Source organism: Microcebus murinus, chromosome 2 (genome assembly GCF_040939455.1).
Source record: "Microcebus murinus isolate Inina chromosome 2, M.murinus_Inina_mat1.0, whole genome shotgun sequence".
In the NCBI taxonomy this organism is placed as follows: domain Eukaryota; kingdom Metazoa; phylum Chordata; class Mammalia; order Primates; family Cheirogaleidae; genus Microcebus; species Microcebus murinus.
This window is the reverse complement of record NC_134105.1, coordinates 13,553,823-13,574,545: the sequence shown is the minus strand read 5'-3', so window position 1 is coordinate 13,574,545 and position 20,723 is coordinate 13,553,823. Positions and strand designations below refer to the sequence as shown.

Below are 20,723 nucleotides of genomic sequence, written 5' to 3'. Positions count from 1 at the left end.
TTTCAGAGCCACCAAGAACTAAGATCAATGGATGAAAACACTTAAACTTAATAATGATTAGATCTTTCTGAACCTGAAGTGGGCTCCATCATTGAAAACAGTGACTTCAGGTCACCTAAGATTCCTGACTAGAAGTAGTAGTTTACTGAAAAAAGTATACAAAGAATTAAAGAACTGGGCCACGTGGTTGATGCCTACTGCAGTTCTTACATCCTGTGATTCTGGCATTAGAATTTGATGTGTTATTTATTGTTACTATTAAATTATTCCTGTGGTCATTATTGTGCATTATTACCCTTGTATTAAAGGAGGTGTTCATTATGTCATTCCATATATCCTTAAGAGTAACAACTCTTTGGAGCTTCAGATTACATGTTTAACTTTCTCCTTGATCTCTACAGTTAAGTGTCTCATAAGCACTTCAAACTCAAAACTTGAGTTCCTGGTCTTCCTTTCCTGTACCCACTTGACCCCCAAAACCTGTTGTCCCCTATAGTGTTCCCTGTCTTAGTGACTGGCACATGTCTCAGATACCTAATGTCTTTCTTTTTACTCCTCTCCTCCTCATTAATCCCCTCCGTACCATCTCTAGTCACTTACCAAGTTCTGTCATAGTACCTCCTACATTTAGGTAAAATTCAGTCTCACCCTCCCCCCATTATTACCACCAAAATGAATTCTCTCGGACTATTACAATAACCATATAAATCATGTCCTTGTAACTAACTACTCTTTATTCACTCCAGTTTATTTTCCATGCAGTATTCAGAATTATCTTTTTAAAATAAAAATAAAATCTGATTATTTCACAGTGCTGCTTAAAACCTGTCCCCTGGCTTCCCATTGCTGTGAGGATAAAGACTAACAGGTGTGGTCTATTAGCTTCTGTCTGGTCTTACCCCTGCCTGCCTCATTTCACATCAAATTCCCCACCTATTTTTACATTCCTCTTACCCTGTCACACAAACTAGTTGATCACATAATAGTCTTCCTTTTACAGCCTTCATATGTACTGTTCCTTCTGCCTGAAGTGCTTCTTCCTGCACTTCCTCCCACATACCTACATTCACATTGATTCTTTGAAACTCAGCCTAAATGTTGCTTCCTCAAAAAAATCCTCACACACAAAGTCAGAACCCCAATTATATGTCATCTCTGTACTCTTACTACTCCAGTATAGCATTTTATAGCTACTGTAATTAAATAATTAATTTGTGGTTAATTCCTTAATATCTGTTTCCTTTGAATCTAAGAATTTTGTCTTAGTCATCATTGGATTCTCACTGTTTTGTACATGGTAAATATCAAGAGAAAACATATACATACACATCCCTTTATAATGAGCGAATTTAGGAGATTCTGCTTATAACAAAAGCCTGTTTTGGTCTTTTTTCCTGGCATCAGTTAAGTACATTATTATTTTGCTTCTTTGATCTTCATGTTTCTCAATGGAGGCTCTATTTGTTTATTCCAGGATTTATATACTTTAAGTACATGAGATATTTCATACAAGCATTATTTTATTTTATTTTAATTTCTAAAATCACATTGTTTTATTATATAATTTTTTAATTTATTTTATTTTTTAGCATATTATGGGGGTACAAGTGTTAAGGTTACATATATTGCCCATGTCCCCCTTCCCCCTTGAGTAAGAGCTTCAAGCGTTGTCCATCCCCCAACATTGCACATGTTACTCGTTTTGTGGTTGTATATACCCATTCCTTCTTCCCCCTTCCCACTCTCCCGACACCCAATAAATGTTACTCCTATATATCCACTTAGTTGTTGATTCATTAATACCAATTTGCTGGTGAGTACATGTGGTGCTGGTTTTTCCATTCCTGAGATACTTCACTTAGTAGAATGGGTTCCAGCTGTATCCAGGAATATACAAGAGGTGCTATATCACCATTGTTTCTTAAAGCTAAAAAGTATTCTGTGGTATACATATACCACATTTTATTATTCCACTCACGAATTGATAGGCACTTGGGTTGTTTCCACAGCTTTGCAATTGTGAATTGTGTGCTGTAAACATTCGAGTGCAGGTGTCTTTTTCATAAAGTGACTTTTGATCTTTTGGGTAGATGCCCAGTAGTGGAATTGCTGGATCAAATGGTAGATCTACTTGTATCACTTTGAGGCATCTCCATATTGCTTTCCACAGAGGTTGAACTAGTTTGCAGTGCCACCAGCAGTGTAGGAGTGTTCCTCTCTCTCCGCATCCACACCAGCATTTATTGTTTGGGGACTTTTTGATAAAGGCCATTCTCACTGGAGTTAAGTGATATCTCATTGTGGTTTTGATTTGCATTTCTCTGGTGATTAGAGATGTTGAACATGTTTTCATATGTTTGTTGGCCATTGTTCTGTCTTCTTTTGAGAAGTTTCTGTTCATGTCCTTTGCCCATTTTTTGATAGGGTTGTTTGATTTTTTCTTGCTGATTTTCCTGAGTTCTAAATAGATTCTAGTTATCAGGTCTTTATCAGATGTGTAGCTTGCAAAAATTTTCTCCTATTCTTTGGGCTGCCTGTTTGCTCTCTCTTGACAGTTTCTTTGGCTGTGCAGAAGCTTTTTAATTTGATCAGGTCCCATTTGTTTATTTTTGTTGCTGTTGTGATTGCCTTTGGGGTCTTCTTCATAAATTCTTTGCCTAGGCCAATGTCTAGAAGAGTATTTCCAACATATTCCTCTAGAATTCTAATAGTTTCACACCTAAGGTTTAAGTCTGTTACCCAGCGTGAGTTGATTTTTGTGAGAGGTGAAAGGTGTGGGTCTTGTTTCAGTCCTCTACATGTGGCTATCTAGTTTTCCCAGCACCATTTATTGAAAAGGGATTCTTTTCCCCAGTGTATGTTTTTGTCTGCTTTGTCGAAGATTAGTTGGCTGTATGAGGATGGTTTTATATCTGGGTTCTCTGTTCTGTTCCACTGGTCAATGTCCCTGTTCTTGTGCCAGTAAAATGCTCTTTTAATGACTATAGCCTTGTAGTATAGTTTGGAGTCTGGTAAATTGATACCTCCTATTTTGTTTTTATTGCCTAGGATTGATTTTGCTATATGGGGTCTTCTCTGCTTCCATATGAAGCGTAAAATTATTTTTTCTGTATCTGTGAAAAATGATGATGGTATTTTGATAGGGATTGCGTTGACTCTGTAGGTCACTTTGGGTAGTATAGACATTTTAACAATGTTGATTCTGCCGACCCATGAGCATGGTATATTCTTCCATCTGTTTACGTCCTCTGCTATTTCCTTCTTCAGTGTTTCATAGTTCTCCCTGTAGAGGTCTTTTACCTTACCTTTATATTAAATATATTCCAAGGTACTTTATTTTCTTGGTTGCTATTTTGAAGGGAATTGAGTCTTTGATTTGTTTCTCACTTATACTGTTGTTGGCATATATGAATGCCTCTGATTTCTGTGTATTGATTTTGTATCCTGAGACTACCAAATTCATTTATCAGATCAAGGAGTCTCTTGGTTGAATCCTTGGGGTTTTCTAGGTATAATATGTCATCAGCAAAGAGTGAGAGTTTGAGTACTATTCAGCTCTAAGAAACAACGGTGATGTAGCACATCTTATATTTTCCTGGTTAGAGCTGGAACCCATACTACTAAGTGAAGTTTCCCAAGAATGGAAAAACAAGCACCACATATACTCACCAGCAAACTGGTATTAACTGAGCAGCACCTAAGTGGACACATAGGTACTACAGTAATAGGGTATTGGACAGGTGGGAGGGGGGAGGGGGGGCGGGTATATACATATATAATGAGTGAGATGTGCATCATCTGGGGGATGGTCCTGCTGGAGACTCAGACTTGTGGGGGGAGGGAGGGAATGGGCATTTATTGAAACCTTAAAATCTGGACTCCCATAATATGCCGAAATAAAAAAAATTAAAAAAAGAGTGAGAGTTTGATCTCTTCTGCTCCCATTTGGACGCCCTTAATTCCACTTTCTTGTCTGATTGCTGTAGTGAGGACTTCCAGCACTATGTTGAACAGCAGAAGTAGAGATAGTGGGCATCCTTGTCTTGTTCCAGTTCTAAGTGGGAATGCTTTCAGTTTTTCCCCATTCAGTATGATATTGGCTGTGGGTTTGCCGTATATGGCTTGTATCATTTTTAGGTAAGCCCCGTCTACAAGCATTATTTTAAAGTTATTGAATGGTACTTTGAAAAATCAATTGTACCTGAAATGATAAAACATGAAGCATTGAAGTAGTCTCTTATGATGACAGTAAATTACATCAATTTTTTGCTTTTATTTATATAACTTTTTGAAAACTTTTCTTTCTCTCAATGAATTATAATAAGGATCAGAGAATATTTTGTATAATGGGCCAGATAGTAAATATTTTGGACTTTACAGCCGTATCATCTCTTTTAACACTATTCAATTTGCCATTGTAGCACAGATGTAGTCATATATACTTTATGTAGATAGATGCCTGTGTCTGTTCTAATGAAATATTATTTATGGGCACTGAAATTGGATTTTTGTGTAATATTCATGTGTTAAGAAATATTTTTCAATCATTTAAAAAATGTAAAAGTTTTTCTTCTGGGCAGTACCAAAACCGATATGTGGCCCCTGGGCCATAGTTGTTGACTCCTGTCTATAATTACCTCTGTACCTAACTGTCCTATCATGTACATGATTATAATAGATGGCAAAGTAAGATGACTCTTTTCTGGGCAGCAAGAATGTGGGCTGTGTAAAAAAAAAAAAATGAATTTTAAATTATGCAAAGAAGTATTTAAGGGCATTTTTAGTTTTTGTTTCCTGTTTTACCTAATAGGTAAAATATTGTTTTCAAAAAATGAATGAATTCCTCCAGTATTTGGGCCCCAGCCTACCAGTATTCCTTGAGGCCAGTACTTTAAATTTAATATATAAATCATCAACAGAGTAGATTCTAATAGAGAGTTTATAATGAAAATGTATTTCTTGGATACTATCAAGAATCTAGGCCAGGTGCAGTGGCTCCCACCTGTAATCCTAACACTCTGGGAGTCTAAGGTGGGAGGCTTGCTTGAGACCAGGAGTTCCAGACCAACCTGAGCAAGAGTGAGACCCCATCTCTACTAAAAATAGAAAAAATTAGCCTGGTGTAGTGGCACACTTATAGTCCCAGATGCTTGGGAAGTGGAGGCAAGAGGACCTATGAGCCCAGGAGTTGGAGGTTTTAGTCAGCTATGATGACACCACTGTACTCTACCCAGGGCCATAGAGTGAGAGTCTCAATAAAACAAAAATAAATCTAATATATTGTCGTTCTTTTTTTTTTTTTTTTTTTGAGACAGCGTCTCACTTTGTTGCCCAGGCTAGAGTGAGTGCCGTGGCGTCAGCCTAGCGCACAGCAACCTCAAACTCCTGGGCTCAAGCAATTCTGCTGCCTCAGCCTCCCGAGTAACTAGGACTACAGGCATGTGCCACCATGCCCGGCTAATTTTTTCTATATATATTAGTTGACCAATTAATTTCTTTCTATTTATAGTAGAGATGAGGTCTTGCTGTTGCTCAGGCTGGTTTTGAACTCCTGACCTTGAGCAATCCTCCCGCCTCGTCCTCCCATAGAGCTAGGATTACAGGCGTGAGCCACCGTGCCTGGCCTATATTGTAGTTCTTTAACCTCTATTACTTTGGTTGAAATGTGGGAAACGTATACTTATTTTCTTTCTTCTACAAATCAGAACCTTGATTTTGAAAAATTTGGGAATGGGTAGAGTTTAGCATTGATATGAGTTATGAACTGTTGCAATAATGTGGGAAGAGTTGCTAAAAATCCCTGATCCATTTTATTTTATATTTCATTTTATTGATTATTTTTTGAGACAGAGTCTTGCTCTGTCTCCCAGGCTAGAGTGCAGTGGCATCATTGTAGCTCACTGCAACCTCAAACTCTTTGGCTTAAGCAATCCTCCTGCCTCAGCCACCATACCTAGCTAGTTTTTGTATTTTTTGTAGAGACAGGGTCCTGCTCTTGCTCAGGCTGGCTTCAAATTCCTGGCCTCAAGTGATCCTTCCACCTTGACCACCCAAAGTGCTAGGATTATAGGAGTGAGCCACCACACCCAACCAGCCCTAATCTCTTAACTCTGACTTCTTTAGTTTCTTTATTGAGTTGTTTTATAGTTTGATAATGATTGCTCTTCTAGAATGACTTTATAAATTTTCATTCCTATCAATAGTGAATATGACTAAAGTCAGTGGCTTTGGAATTCCTTAAATTTATTCTTAACAGGGTAGCTTAATTTCTTTATGTGGATCAAAATGCAGACAGCATTAGATATGATATTTTATTTTACAGTATTTAGTGTGTTTCTTCAATTTTCTGACATGAATTAGATAAAATAGTTCATGATTACTTGTGGTTTCAAAATATAAGGAACTGCTTTGTAATGGACTGTTTATAGTTGTTACTTCATTAGGATAGAAAAGGTGACATTAGAGGTTAAGCTATAATTTGAGAAGATTATCCTAACTTAAAATTAATACAGAACAAGATTAAAGTATTGAATTGTATGTTATCATTTTCTGAACACTAGCAGAGGCTTATAGAATGTTAAAGCTGAGCAGGACTGTGGAATCTTTAGTTCCTTTTCATTTTACAGCTGTGGAAACTGAGAAGTATTTCCCCAGCATTTTTTGTAGATCTATAACTCTGCACTGGATACTTGGAACTGTAACTTAACCACATGCTATCTCACTCCTTTCTTACGACTCTTTAGACATAAATTCTCCCTTGGGCTTTGTTAATTTAAAAATGTCTGTGTAGTTTTCTCTTTTATATGATTGAAGGTGTTTTAGTTTGAAAACTCCTCAGATCTGTACAAATTTATAGGTTATCAGTAGCCTTATACTGTCTTAAATATCTCATCTTACCTATGGTTTTCATTCTGGTGACCTGCTTTTAAGCCATTACCTACCTCACCCCCCTTTTCTGGTTATTAATTTCCCAGGCAGTTGGAGTAGTTAATATTTTTTTCCTTTCAGGTAAATGACAGTTTACAAGTATTTCCTGGGAAATGTGGATAAGTGTTTAATAAATGCAAAATAACATGAAGTGTTTCCTTTGTTCTAGATCTCTTTTCAGCCGGTAGAATTGAACAGTCTGTATTTTTTTTTCTTTTAGCTGTAAAGCTTTCTATTGAATTTTAGTAGTACAGTTTTTTTTTGTTTTGTTTTTTGTTTTGAGACAGAGTCTCACTGTGTTGCCTGGGCTAAAGTGCCACGGGGTCAGCCTAGCTCACAGCAACCTCAAACTCCTGGGCTCAAGCGATCCTTCTGCCTCAGTAGTACAGTTTTTTTCCCCACTGAAACTAAGAATTCAGAATGGGGTAATTATGGCATAAGTATTTATTAATATTTGTTTCTTATTCAAAGTGAAAATAGTAGCTCTTAATTTTTTATATATGGAAATGTAATTTTAGTAGTCTTAATTTAGAAGTAATTATGAAATATGAGCACCTTCATCTTCTAATGAATAGGTGAAATGATGGCATTTTCCCCATTCCTATCTATTCTGTACAGTCCTTATATAGTTAAATATAAATTTCATGTTATACATTCTGAGAAGCATTGTTACTTAAATGGTATCTATTATCATAAATTAATTATATGTGTCTGTTTCATTTTATATTGTCACTTGCATTGAGACTTACTTGAAAACCTTTTTTATTAACCCTCACTTTTAAGTGGCTCTGTCCACTCAAACTCAACCACATCTTATTTTCCCCATCCCTACTCCCCAGAAGAAAACAAATAAAAGAAAAACAGAATTGTCCAGGGAGCTCTGCTCTGATAGCAGTGATAGAATTTAACGTAGGATATTATAGCTACCAAAAAATTCACCTTAGATGTCCGAGGAGAGACACTGCTTTGTTATGTGGCTTTTGTGTAACCCTCAAATCCAGAACAAATACCTGCCTGGAATGCGATGTAGAATGAGTGTTTTTGTCTTTTCTTGTGTTATTCTGTTCCCTCTAAGTTGAAAAATAGCTGCAGTTTTCTCAACCTACCCTGCTCAGATTTTAATGGATATTTTTCATTCCAATACAGTGTCTGAGTGTGAAAATGAGAGTTTCCTTGTAGATCTGAAAAGCCAGATGTTTTACTCAGATTTCTGATTCTGAACATACCATCTGACCCAGAACCTTAAAGACATTTTAAGGTGAAAGTGCATTTAGATATTTTCCAAGTTGCATTTCACCTGTATGATTGTGTGGACAATAACAGGAATCACCTTTCAGTATATTTCTCAAATCAATAACTGGTTTGCAAACCCATCACATTTTCTGTTTCTCCTCTGCTTTTGACAGATGAACTACTTGCCAGGTAGTTTATAAATGAAGTTGTCTATATTGTTTTAGTCTTTGACTGGGAGGATGTTAAATTCCCTCTCATGTTAGGTTGAAAAGTCAGCTTGTCCTTAGAAGGAACACTGGAGAATGAATTGTACTAATGACTGTTGTGCTGTCTTCTCTTTCTGTGGTTAACAGTAATCATCTCTTTTCCTTCCCCCTTTCCTGTTGCCTCTTTCCTTATCTTCCCTGTCTTCCCATGTACTTTCTGAATTTATTAAATTGGCCTATATATTTTTTCCTTGCTTTTCTTTCTTTTAATTTTGTGACCTCCTGCCCCATTCTGTCTTCACTTGCTTGGGTTCCATGTTGCCAGTTTTTATGTTCGCACGCTCATTATCACCCTTTTTTGTACTTCAAATCCCAGCAGCTGCCCAGCCAGGTCCCCGAGCACAGCCCTGTGGTTTATGGGACTGTGGAGAGCGCTCATCTTGCTGCCAGCACCCCTGTCACTGCAGCTAGCGACCAGAAGCAAGGTTTGTGTGTGACTGTTTTCCTCCCTCTTACCTTTAGTCTCTTTTTAATTGATTACATTGCCCTCAGCATTCAAGAGTAAGAGTAAAACATGTGAGGATTATTTAGACACCTTCTTTTAAACAGATTTTGAGGTAAAAATCAAAGTATCTACCTCTAGGAAACGAAAGTAGGGATGATGGCTAAATTTTTTTCCTATGTTTTATTAATCCCACACTGTCATTAACACTTTATAGATAAAAGTTTAGCTGTTCTTTTCTTTTAAACAAGGTGTGAAGGGGGAATAAATCAAATCATATATTATTTTATAAGAATAAACAGTTCAAGTTATATATTCAACATGTCCCTGGGTATCTTGCTATTTTTCTAAAAGATCAATGTTTCTTCTTACAAAACTGGCCTTCTGTAGCCAGAGTTGGAGATAGCACTGAGTTTAAATTCTGGCTCCATCATGCATTAGCTATTTGGTCTTAATTGAGTCACTTACCCTGTGTATTTCAATTTATTCACATAAAGAATGGAATAAAGACCTACCTCATAGGGTTGTTGTCAGGACATGCCTACCACATGAAAAGTGCTCAGTAAATTATAGTCATTAATTTTGATGCAGGAATCATAATATTAAGGTGTCTACTCCTATTGACCTTGAACAAGAAGTGCCAAGTGTTTGTTAAAAAATACACACAGTGCCTATTGCAGTATAAACAGAAAACTTTCAGGGAAATCTCATGCCAGAAAGAGGATATCGTGGTCTGTTTTTTCCTATTGAATTGGATTTTAGCTTGACCATAGCTAAAATTGAGAGACAATTCTCATTAGGGGCAAGAGAAAGCAAGTAACTTGCAGCCTGCTTTATAATGTTTCTAACTTATAAGAATGAATGTAAGTCATATGTATGTTATCTGCTTTCTTGAATTATTCACCCCTCCAAAATCCTTATTTTTCTATAGCTTCACTATTATAGTATATGTATTTTCTAAAAATTATTCTTTAAAAATATTAAATGCCGCATAAAGTAGAAGTATTTCATATTAAAAGGTTTTAGCTGTAGTACAAGTTAATCATACTTATAAACCTTTTGGAAGATGTAGTTTATTATATGATTTCAGTCTTGTTTACATCATACAAAGTTGCTAATATGGTGTTTTTAATAAAGTTTGGTTTTTTCCCGGTATTGAGAATCCTAGTAAAGTAAGCTTGAACAAAGACAAGTCCTATATTGATTTTGTTATATGAGATACTTTAAGATAAAAATTATGTAGCAATCCAGAGTACAGTTCATAGATAAGGTGGAAGGCTTTTCGCTACCCCCAACGACAAAGTAGTTTTGAGTCAAAATTGAGAATATTTTACATCTTGATAGAGAATAATTTTCAGGATATTTCCTTCAAACATTACTTTTATAAAAGTGTAATCTTTTTGCTGGTTAGAATTATGCTAAGCATATCGAATATTTCCCATGCAAAGAGGTCTTAAAACATATCCTCTTTGCACTTTCTTTGTAGCTGTGCTAAGATATAAAAAATTCATTACATACCCTGATGATGATTGTTCTGTCCTTCTTGAAGCCAGTATTATCACTTTTGCAGTTACTTTGTTAAAAAGAATGCTAAGATTTATTTTTAGATTATGAAATTCCTGCATTTTGTCATATTTAAGCCTAGATTTCCAGAGGGACAATTTAGAATTTTTTGTTTCCTCTCAGTTTTGTTTTTTTTTTTTTGGTCTTTTTTTTTTTTTTTTAGCTTAGTGGAAATTTGAAAAACAAAATCAGCATTTCAGATTGATGCAACGATACAGATAAGGGTGAATTGGAAAATATTTTAGATTACCTTGATGAAAAGAAAAATGTAGTATTTTATTAATAAGTGCATTTCATAAAGCATATAAGTAACTCTTTTACTGTTGTCTTCCTTTTATTACCAACTTTATTCAGCGGAAAACTCAGTAATTGTTCTCTTCTCCCTCTCTTCCTTCCTTCCCCCCTTTCTTTCTCTTTTTTCAAACAAAGTAACTATTTTCTAATTCTTCTCATATTCTGCTGATATATAAAATAGTTTTCAGAGTAGTTTTTTTAAAAAACCAAATTTGTATATTTCAAATAACATTAGAAAAGGCTCGCCATTATTTAGAGAATGTTTTTTTCTTTACACTTAAGAAGTTTTTAAATTTCTTTCTTAACTATAGATTCTTTTTGAAATTAAAGAGTATATAAAAATAGACTGTTTTCAAATATTGCTATATTATCCCCAGAAACAATAGTCTCTGCATTTTGCCATCAGATTCGTTTTACTCTCTCAATGGAAGTGTCATTACTGAGGCTATATATTAGGGAACAAAATCTTGTGTTAGCTCCCAGAGTCTCCCTCCTGCTTAATTCACCTAAATACTTCTACTTTTGTAAGCCTTTTCACTCCCTGAATTGGAAGAATGTGGGCATTGAAATCATTCTCAGCCTTCAGCACTTGCTATTTGTATGACCTTGGGCCAATAACTAATCTCTGAAACCCTCAATTTCCTCATCTGTAAAATAGGCAAGTAGTAGTTCATACCCCAATGGTGGTTGTGAGAATTAAAAGGGACAATATATGTATGATATTTTATCCAGTTCCTGGCACATATATAATATATAATAAGTGCTTAATAAATTGCTGGCTGCCATTAATAAGTTGCTGGTTTCTCAGAGTTTTTGACATGAACAGCTGTAATTGTCAACAAAGACCCAAGGTTTCAGACAAATGTACCATTTCACATTTTTCTTTGGTGCTTTATGAAGTCATAGGGAATGCTTCACATTGATTTGCAGTGAGAACAATTGTCAAATGAATTAAAATCTTTGCTTCATATTGATGGTGTACAGAACAGCTGAAATGATTGCTGTTTCCTAATGTATTCAATCTAATGTCTTGAGGATTTGGTATGGATAATTAAACATAAAGTCTTAGTTGGTATCTTAGTATTAATCTTCTTGCTTGTTGAAAACACCTGATGTACAGTATTCTGTACCATGTTTCCCCGAAAATAAGATAGGGTCTTATATTTATTTTTCCTCAAGAAGACACCCTAGGGCTTATTTTCAGGAGATGTGTTATTTTTTTCAAGTATGGTACAGCAATCTACATTTATTCAAATATAGTTAAGTCGTCTTCTTCTGGAACATCATCATAACTCTCCAAACCCTGAATTCCATCCTGAATTTCTTGTGACTCTATTTCCTTTAGAACCGTTGGCCTCAATCCCTTATGTGGAGCAATAGAACTTTCTTGAGGCAGATGAAAAGGGCTGCTCGCCTTCTTTACGGCTCCACGACCACGGGTTGTGCAGATACGCTGCGTAGCCACGCCCATCACTAGGTCTTATTTTCGGGGTAGGGCTTATATTGCACAAATGCTTAGAAATCCCGCTAGGGCTTATTTTATGGGTAGGTCTTACTTTCGGGGAAACACGGTAGTACTTCAACCATTAATAGCATGTTCCTCAGTTGGGGCTCCATTGGCAAGTGAATCTGAAGGATTTGGCAGTGAGAGCCTATTGATCTTATTTCACCACTACAGTAAATAGGCAAAGTCCAATTTTAGAAGCACCAGCTTCTGTGCCTATAAACAAAAGTGAATTTTAAGGCTAGTAAGTGTAGTCTTAATTTCATGCAGTGAATGAATTATTAATAATAATAGCTTACTGGTTACATTTACCATCTATTTGTCTGATTAACATAGCATATTCTTTTTCATAGACTTAACTACAGTTTATTGTAAAGACTGAACTTTCACTGATGCATAGAGAATTTTAGAGGAGAAAATAAAGTCTCTTTCAGTTTAGATTGTCTTATAGTAGTGCTTAAAATTTTTGTTGGCTCATTTGATAAACATATTCATGAGTATATGGTTTTCCATATACTAAGGAAGCACAAGGTTGGAAACCAGTCTGAAACTGCTTTGGGTTCTTCCCTCTAGGGATGAATCACATATCAGTTTATGTGGAATTTAAAATTTTGAACATTTTTGTTACTTAGGTTTTTTGTATTTTTCTGGGACCCTTACTATGATTATCAATTATTCTTTTCTCTCTTGACTGCATTCTTTCTTTCTATACACAGATGCATATTTTATATATTATTCCAAACTAGTTTAGACATATGTGCTAATATTTTTTTATTGGATTTGTTTATTAACTTTGGTTTCTCCTTAAAGAATTCTTTTACATATGAAGACACAAGATAAATTTCTATTTTTATACCTTACAATATTGCTGGTTCATTACCTCTTTTGAAAAATTTAAATTAATTTCTAAACTGATTTTTATGTTCATGATCTTGATTTCACTGATAATAAATTTCATTGACAACAAATAACAATATGACAGTTTCTCTTAAAACATAGTTTTTAATATAAGTAATATACTTTTTAATAAAAATTTCCCAAATGTAGAAGTATATAGAATAAAAAGCACCATCAGTCTCTTTATAATAATTTAATTTCCAGTTATTTATCATTGTACTGTCTGATCACTGTAGTATATCCTTGGCAGAAATATTTTCTACAGTGAACAAGATCTGGTAGAAATGAAGGTTTTCCTACCTTTAAAGAAAAGCCCTGCTTCCAACCCAAGAATGTTTTAGCTTCAGTTTTGATAACCTTTTCAGTTGTATTGTTGATATAATTATTCTCTCACTCCAAAATAGAGGTTATATGTATTTGTATTAAGTAATAGTGTGTATAACTAGAAAAAAATGACAGTTTTTATGGAGTACCAGAATAATATATTGGTCTCTATTCTGCTTGCCAGTGTTTTAGGATAAGAGATTAAAAGAATTGGCCCAAGACAATAACAACATAGTCTCTGATCCAAGAATTATTCTTAAAACTCTTTTATTTTTTTCTTCCCCAGAAGAGAAGCCAAAACCAGATCCAGTGTTAAAGTCTCCTTCCCCAGTCCTTAGGCTAGTCCTTAGTGGGGAGAAGAAAGAACAAGCAGGCCAGACATCTGAGACTACTACAGTAGAATCCATACCAGAGCTTCCTCTGCCTTTATCACCTACCACTGTTTCTTCAATTGCTCGAAGTACAATTGCTTCCCCCACCTCTGCTGTTCTTACTAGCCAACCGATATTCACCACTCCTATAGATGACAAATGTGAACTCTCTTCCTCAAAAGAAGATACAATTCCTATACCCAGCCCCACATCTTGCACCGAAACATCAGACCCTTCACCAACAGATGAAATTGATGATGATATATGCAAGAAACCCTGTAGTGTAGCACCTAATGATATTCCACTGATTGCTAGTACTAACCTAATTAATGAAATGAATGGAGTTAGTGAAAAATTGCCAGCCACAGAGAGCATTGTGGAAATAGTAAAACAGGAAGTGTTGCCATTGACTCTTGAATTGGAGATTCTGGAAAATCCCCCAGAAGAAATGAAAGTCGAGTGTATCCCAGCTCCCATCACCCCTTCCACAGTTACTTCCTTTACTCCGGCTCCTCCAACTCCTCCAGCTTCTCCTCCTCCCACTCCAGTCATTGTTCCTGCTGCCGCCACTACTGTTAGTTCTCCAAGTGCTCCCACTGCAGTCCAGAGAGTGTTAGAGGAGGACGAAAACGTAAGAACTTGCCTTAGTGAAGATACAAAAGAGATTCAAAACAAAATAGAGGTAGAAGCAGATGGGCAAACAGAAGAGATTGTGGATTCTCAAAACTTAAATCCAAGAAAAAGTCCTGTTCCAGGTAAGCTGTTCTGCCATTAATAATCTTATGCTTGCTGAACGTGAAGAAGAGACAGTGTCTGAGTTATTTTTTAATTGGCTACTTTCTTTGACTTCCAAAAACATCGAATTAATGCTGAAATTCCTAGTGTGGTTTCTTTAATGATGTGTTTGTGTTTTAGTACAGCCTACAAGAGAGTTACTCCATTGTCTAAAAATGCAAATGAAAATGTCCAAATATACAAAATGTCTTCAAAGTATATGTCACTGTACACGTTGGTTTTTGTTGTTGTTGCCTCATTCATATGAATCAGTTTTTCAGTAGTTAATTTTGTTCGTTTGGGGTTTGAAAACATCCAAAACCAGCATGGTCTATAGTTCCCTAATGCTGTCTTCTCAGAAGTTTGAAGCCATGTCAATCAATCCTAAACTTTAAGGAACTTTTCTATATGCAAGACCTTTTTTTAATCTTTGATTTAGGAAAATAGCTATCAGAACGTTAAAGGTTAATAACTACTTTTGAAAATAAAAGTGCCCTCTTTTTGAATAATTTGCAGGAAAGTTTAAGGATTTCTACTTTTTCTTTTAAAACAGTGTTATTGTTTCTGTAAGTTTTTATATGGTTATTAATGTTCTGAGTATTCTTCCTGGTTCAAATTATTTCTTTTTAATGTAGCATCTTAGAAACTGACCATTAATTAAAAGTTATCTGAGGCTTATCAGCTATTACAGAGTCAGTAACCCATAAGAATATTGAAGTTTTCATTTTTGACACGTCAGCACAACCTGTCCTCTGCAAAATTGCCCTATGCTATATAATTTGTGCTTTGTATACCTGCCAGATTAAGTAATGCTCATGTAAATTGTGCTCTTTGAAAAATGGCTCCCCCAAGCCCCCCTACCCTCATATTCTTGTCTGTTTGAGCTGTATAATAGATAGGGAAATTTGACAGACCAAAAACCTGATCCCTAATTTTGAGGTGTGGCTTTCCTACCCAGCTCAGTTCTTGAGGCAGTTGCCTTATCAATGTCTGTGGGAGGTATCTGGTCATTCGGAACTAACTGTAGAACATCTAGTTCAACACAGTGAAACAAAGCAGAAAAGCAAAGTATGCAAGGCAATTGGAACAGGGAAACACTTATCATAAATTTTTGCAAGTTATTTATCATAAATCTTTGCAAGTTGTTTCCTCAGCAGACTAGCCTCCATTGGCATCAGTATGAATAATGCCATCACTGTTTTAGGAACCATTGAGGTGTGGCCGCAGGTGAATGCCATCCAAAGAACACCTGTCTGTTGGAGAATAGTAATTTGACCCTTCATTGTTTCTTATCATTGACTCACCTGTGAGTTGTCATTCAGCAACTCCAAAATAAGAGAAGCTAAAGAAGACAAATGATTTGAAAACATAAAAACAGGCCGGGGGCGGTGGGTCACACCTGTAATCCTAGCACTCTGGAAGGCCATGGCGGGCGGATTGTTCGAGGTCAGGAGTTCGAAACTAGCCTGAGCAAGAGCGAGATCCCGTCTCTACTATAAATAGAAAGAAATTAATTGGCCAACTAATATATATAGAAAAAATTAGCCGAGCATGGTGGCACATGCCTGTAGTCGCAGCTACTCGGGAGGCTGAGGCAGTAGGATTGCTTGAGCCCAGGAGTTTGAGGTTGCTGTGAGCTAGGCTGACACCATGGCACTCACTCTAGCCTGGGCAACAAAGTGAGACTCTGTCTCCAAAAAAAAATATAAATAAATAATAAAATCATAAAAACAAATAACAGAAAAATAGTACAATCATAGGAAATAGTACAATCATAGGAAATACAAGTAAAAGATACAAACTATACCTTAGAACTGAAATAAGTGTAAAGCAAGATTCTGCACCAGAAATCATAATTTCACTCATCTCTGACATTCATTCTTTTTTAAAGCATTTGTCACTTAGATGGCATGATATTGCAAGACTGTGGCCAGGTATAGGTGGACAAAGAAACAGAAGTTTGAGTTAATCTTCTTACACGGTGCATTTGTTTGAAATGCAGATACTCTTGGATTAGTAACTTAAGTTAGTAGCATCTTACTCAAAAGTTATGATTCTTCAGCAGTAATCCAGAAAGCACCCAGAAAAGGAAGAACTGTCTTCATCTTCACTGGGAATGAGGTAGAGGTTGATTGATGTTAGGACATAAAGTGTCTTGGCATTTTTCTAGTCCCTTGACTTAAAAAAAAAAAAAAAAAATATATATATATATATATATATATATATATAAACATATTTAAAAGCACTAGAAGTTTTATAATTTCCTTTTACATGTTACAGTCTTCAAAATCCAACAGTAAAGAAACCTCAAGAACCCCTGCAACTTTTTTTTTTTTTTTTTTTTTGAGACAGAGTCTCGCTTTGTTGCCTAGGCTAGTGTGAGTGCCGTGGCGTCAGCCTAGCTCACAGCAACCTCAAACTCCTGGGCTCGAGCGATCCTTCTGCCTCAGCCTCCCGAGTAGCTGGGACTACAGGCATGCGCCACCATGCCCGGCTAATTTTATATATATATATCAGTTGGCCAATTAGTTTCTTTCTATTTATAGTAGAGACGGGGTCTCGCTCTTGCTCAGGCTGGTTTTGAACTCCTGACCTTGAGCAATCCGCCCGCCTCGGCCTCCCAAGAGCTAGGATTACAGGCGAGAGCCACCGCGCCCGGCCTGTTTTTTAAATTATAAAGCCTCAGAAACATTTCTGACCCTTTCATTTCTGTAAAAATAGTTTTTAATGTTTTTGCCACAGAAGTTAATGAAAATTAATATTACCTCTGGTCCTTAAGTATATTCACTTGAAGTCACCTAATAACTACAATTTTATTTGCACTTTCTCACTTATTGTACCTTATTTACCTTGAGAATTTAATAAATAATAACAACAGTTTGGTTTGGTTATCAGTCTTTTGGTATTGACTTTTGAGAATACTGTTTATGCCTGAGAATCAAGCACATCAAAGTTGGCTTCAGAAACCTGATGCATAAATAACATTTATATCCAGTGGTTGATATAGAGATACTTGGATAAAGTAGTAAAGTCACATGTAAGGGATATAGTCTCTTAGTTCTGCTGGAAGACATTTTCTTGCAACTATTTTAGATTTTATTGTTGAGTGGATCAAAATGCTCCAATTCTGGATGCCTAGGAGTTCAAGAACAACTACTGTAAAATAAGAATTTTTTTTTGTGTGTGTGTATATATATATGTATATATATGTATATGTATACATATATAGACACACAATACATATATATATACACATTCTTATACATATGTATATACACACACACACACAAACATACACATATATATATCTTCAGTGCACTCTGAAAAGCCTCAAAGATTGGCCAGACTTTTGATTACTTGTTCCAGATGGTCACTTCAGTAATTAAATCTGCAAAACTATGTATTAATTGGGTGATTTCTTGAAGTCTTGAGAATGTTTATTATGGTTTCTGTATATCTGGTGGGGAAGAAAAGAGGGTTTCAAGGTTGTAGAAAATCATAAACTTTTCCACTTTTAAAAATATTAGTGACTTGTTTTATATTTTTTATTATTTCTATCTGATATAAAACCATTACTTGAAATTCTTTTAGGCAGAGGGAGGTTTTGAATTTTTCTATTTATTTTATCTTTTGGCTCTTGTTCATAGTGCATTGCTTCTTTGTGTATTTTAAAACTTTGTTTTATGAACTCATCTTATTTTCCTTTATGTAGATTGAGTGTAAGTACTTCTAGAGCAATTTTGTGTTTATCTACCATGTCTTGGAGAAAGCATTTGTTCGACCTAAATCTGGTTTCAATGTCCTAAACCTACATTTGCATCCCAAAGTGTGAGAGCATCCACCCTATGGTATGGATAGTAATTTTCAGGACAACAGCAATCCCTTTTCCACCTAGCTGAAACAAAAAATCTTGTCATCATTGTGTTGGTACACTGGTTTATTTTGTTGTCTTTTGGTTTTGTTAGCTATTTTTTCACTGAGCCTGTCACTCTTTTAGGATTCCAAGGGCTTTATGTAGAGTCTCATTTCCAAGTCCTTACTTTGAAGTTACCCAAGGTCTCATTCCCCCCCATATAAATGTTAAAATATAAGCTCCTTGGTTATAGAGACTGGAATGCCATTCCACATCCCCTGAATTGTAGGGGCAACAGCAGTAACTGACCTTGTTTATGTGGCTTCTAGGAGTTGACCATATATTCTTTGAAAGCTCAGCTAAGGGTTTCCAGATTCTGTAGGTTACAGGTGGGAAATTTCTCTTTCACATGGAGATACAACTGTGTTTTAGGAGATGTTAATAAAATATTGATCAAGTTTGTGCTCTCTCTATCTTGGTTTAAACTTACTTAAGTATAAAGGGAACATCCTTTAATGCAGGAATTTGTTTTTTTAAGAGACAGTATCTCACTGTGTTGCTCAGGCTGGAGCGCAGTGACACTATCGTAGCTCACTATTGCCTCAAACTTCTGGACTCAAGTGATCCTCCTGCCTTGGTGTCCCAAAGTACTGGGGTTACAGGTGTGAGCCACCATGCCCAGCCCCAGGAAAAAAATTTTAATAACACTTGCATTATTCTCAACTGGGCTAGTACTGAAAACATTTTTAAGGAAATAAAACATAGTAAGGATAAAACCAGATAAATAAAAGTCTGTCAGTTTGAGTAGATTAACCTGAAAAAGTCTCATTTTTTGCACCATGAAACTTATTCTTACTTTTTCTCAACTTACACCTTCTAGGGAGTGTTTGAAATATCCCTGGAAGATTTAGTTGCTAGAGTCAAAAGTAGACCACCAGTGATTTGAGTGTCCTTGCAAGCCTAATTCCTACACTATTGTGCACCCATGTAATTTAACGTCTTATATTTCTCTAGAGAAATATGTTCCGGAAACTTGAGAACAAGACTGCTTACACATTCTTGGTTCCATCTCAGCTAGCAAAACCAGTAGAACAATCCTTAAAACAAGGATGCTTGGCTACCTTTTTCATAGGCTTGAGTCTGAGTGATTCTTAAGGATAACTAAAGGTTTTCTTTACCTCATTTGTAAACTATTTCTAACAAAGCTACCTAAAAAGTACATTTCTGCCATACCATTTCTACTTTCTTATTGTCCTCTACAGTGAAATCTTAGACAATCCCTGGATGATATTGTTGCTAGGTCAAATTCTGTCCTTTATATGCTACAGAATGAGCCCAGACACCTGTTGATGGAGCCAACAGACAGGCTTAGGTGCTGGGTCTCCTGGCAAGCACTTTGTATAGCTCCTCCTTTCCTCTTCTTATAGGATTCATCTCACCATTATTTATAGTAGTTCATGTCTTTGCAATATGAACTGTGAAGTTTCATTCATTGGATATTAACTTAGATATACATCTCCAGGAATAGACATAGATTCTTTGTTCAGAATTTAGCCCACTTTTCCCCAGGCACAGTTTTTAACCTTCTTCTACCACAAGGAACTATTGTACTTACCTTCTTCCACACAGGGTAATTCAGTCAGTCAAAGGCAGGGGTCCTCAAACTTTTTAAACAGAGCCAATTCACTGTCCCTCAGACCATTGGAGGGCCAGACTATAGTTAAAAAAAAAAACTATGAACAAATTCCTATGCACACTGCACATACCTTATTTTGAAATAAAAAAAAACAAACAGGCAAAAACACCCGCATGTGGCCCGCAGGCCGTAGTTTGAGGACGCCTAGTCTAAGGGAATGCTCCTTGTAGTTTAAAGAAAGCCCTCTTCAGGAAAACCCAGTCTTACTAAAAGCTTTTGCTTTCTCCAATATCCATCTTCACCTTGCACACAGTAGCCTTAAGAACTGTTGCCATTGCCTTTGAAAAGATAATTTTCCTTACTACTGTTAAAAAAAAAAAGCCAAAAATGCATTTCCTTCAGTGTATGTCTTTTCTCCATTTTTATTGCTGTAAAGTACTTGGTCCTTTAGTTGCAATCATAGTAAAGTCATCTTATGTTTTTCTGTTTACAAAACTCTTTCCCAGGCATCTCAAACATCATTCTTGTGATTTAAGCAATTGTTCCTTGGATGTAATTATTCCTGTTTTACTAATGACAAAAATAAGCCATGGAGTGGTAAATCAGCATTCTCAGGGTCACAGGAGAATTACAACCTCT

The 20,723-nt window shown here is 35.9% G+C and overlaps 1 protein-coding gene across 24 annotated transcripts in view; it reads left to right on the top strand.

The window, feature by feature from the left end:
- EIF4G3 (eukaryotic translation initiation factor 4 gamma 3) overlaps nt 1-20,723 on the top strand; it is a 352,113-nt gene that overhangs the window by 207,407 nt on the left and 123,983 nt on the right. For 14 of the 24 annotated variants that reach the window (XM_075994735.1, XM_075994744.1, XM_075994737.1 and 11 more), the window contains 2 exons: nt 8,743-8,851; nt 13,737-14,576. In XM_075994735.1, coding sequence (XP_075850850.1) covers nt 8,743-8,851; nt 13,737-14,576 — 949 coding nt within the window. The remainder of the gene's footprint in view (nt 1-8,742; nt 8,852-13,736; nt 14,577-20,723) is intronic. The other 10 variants (XM_075994731.1, XM_075994717.1, XM_075994781.1 and 7 more) reach the window with 1 other exon arrangement.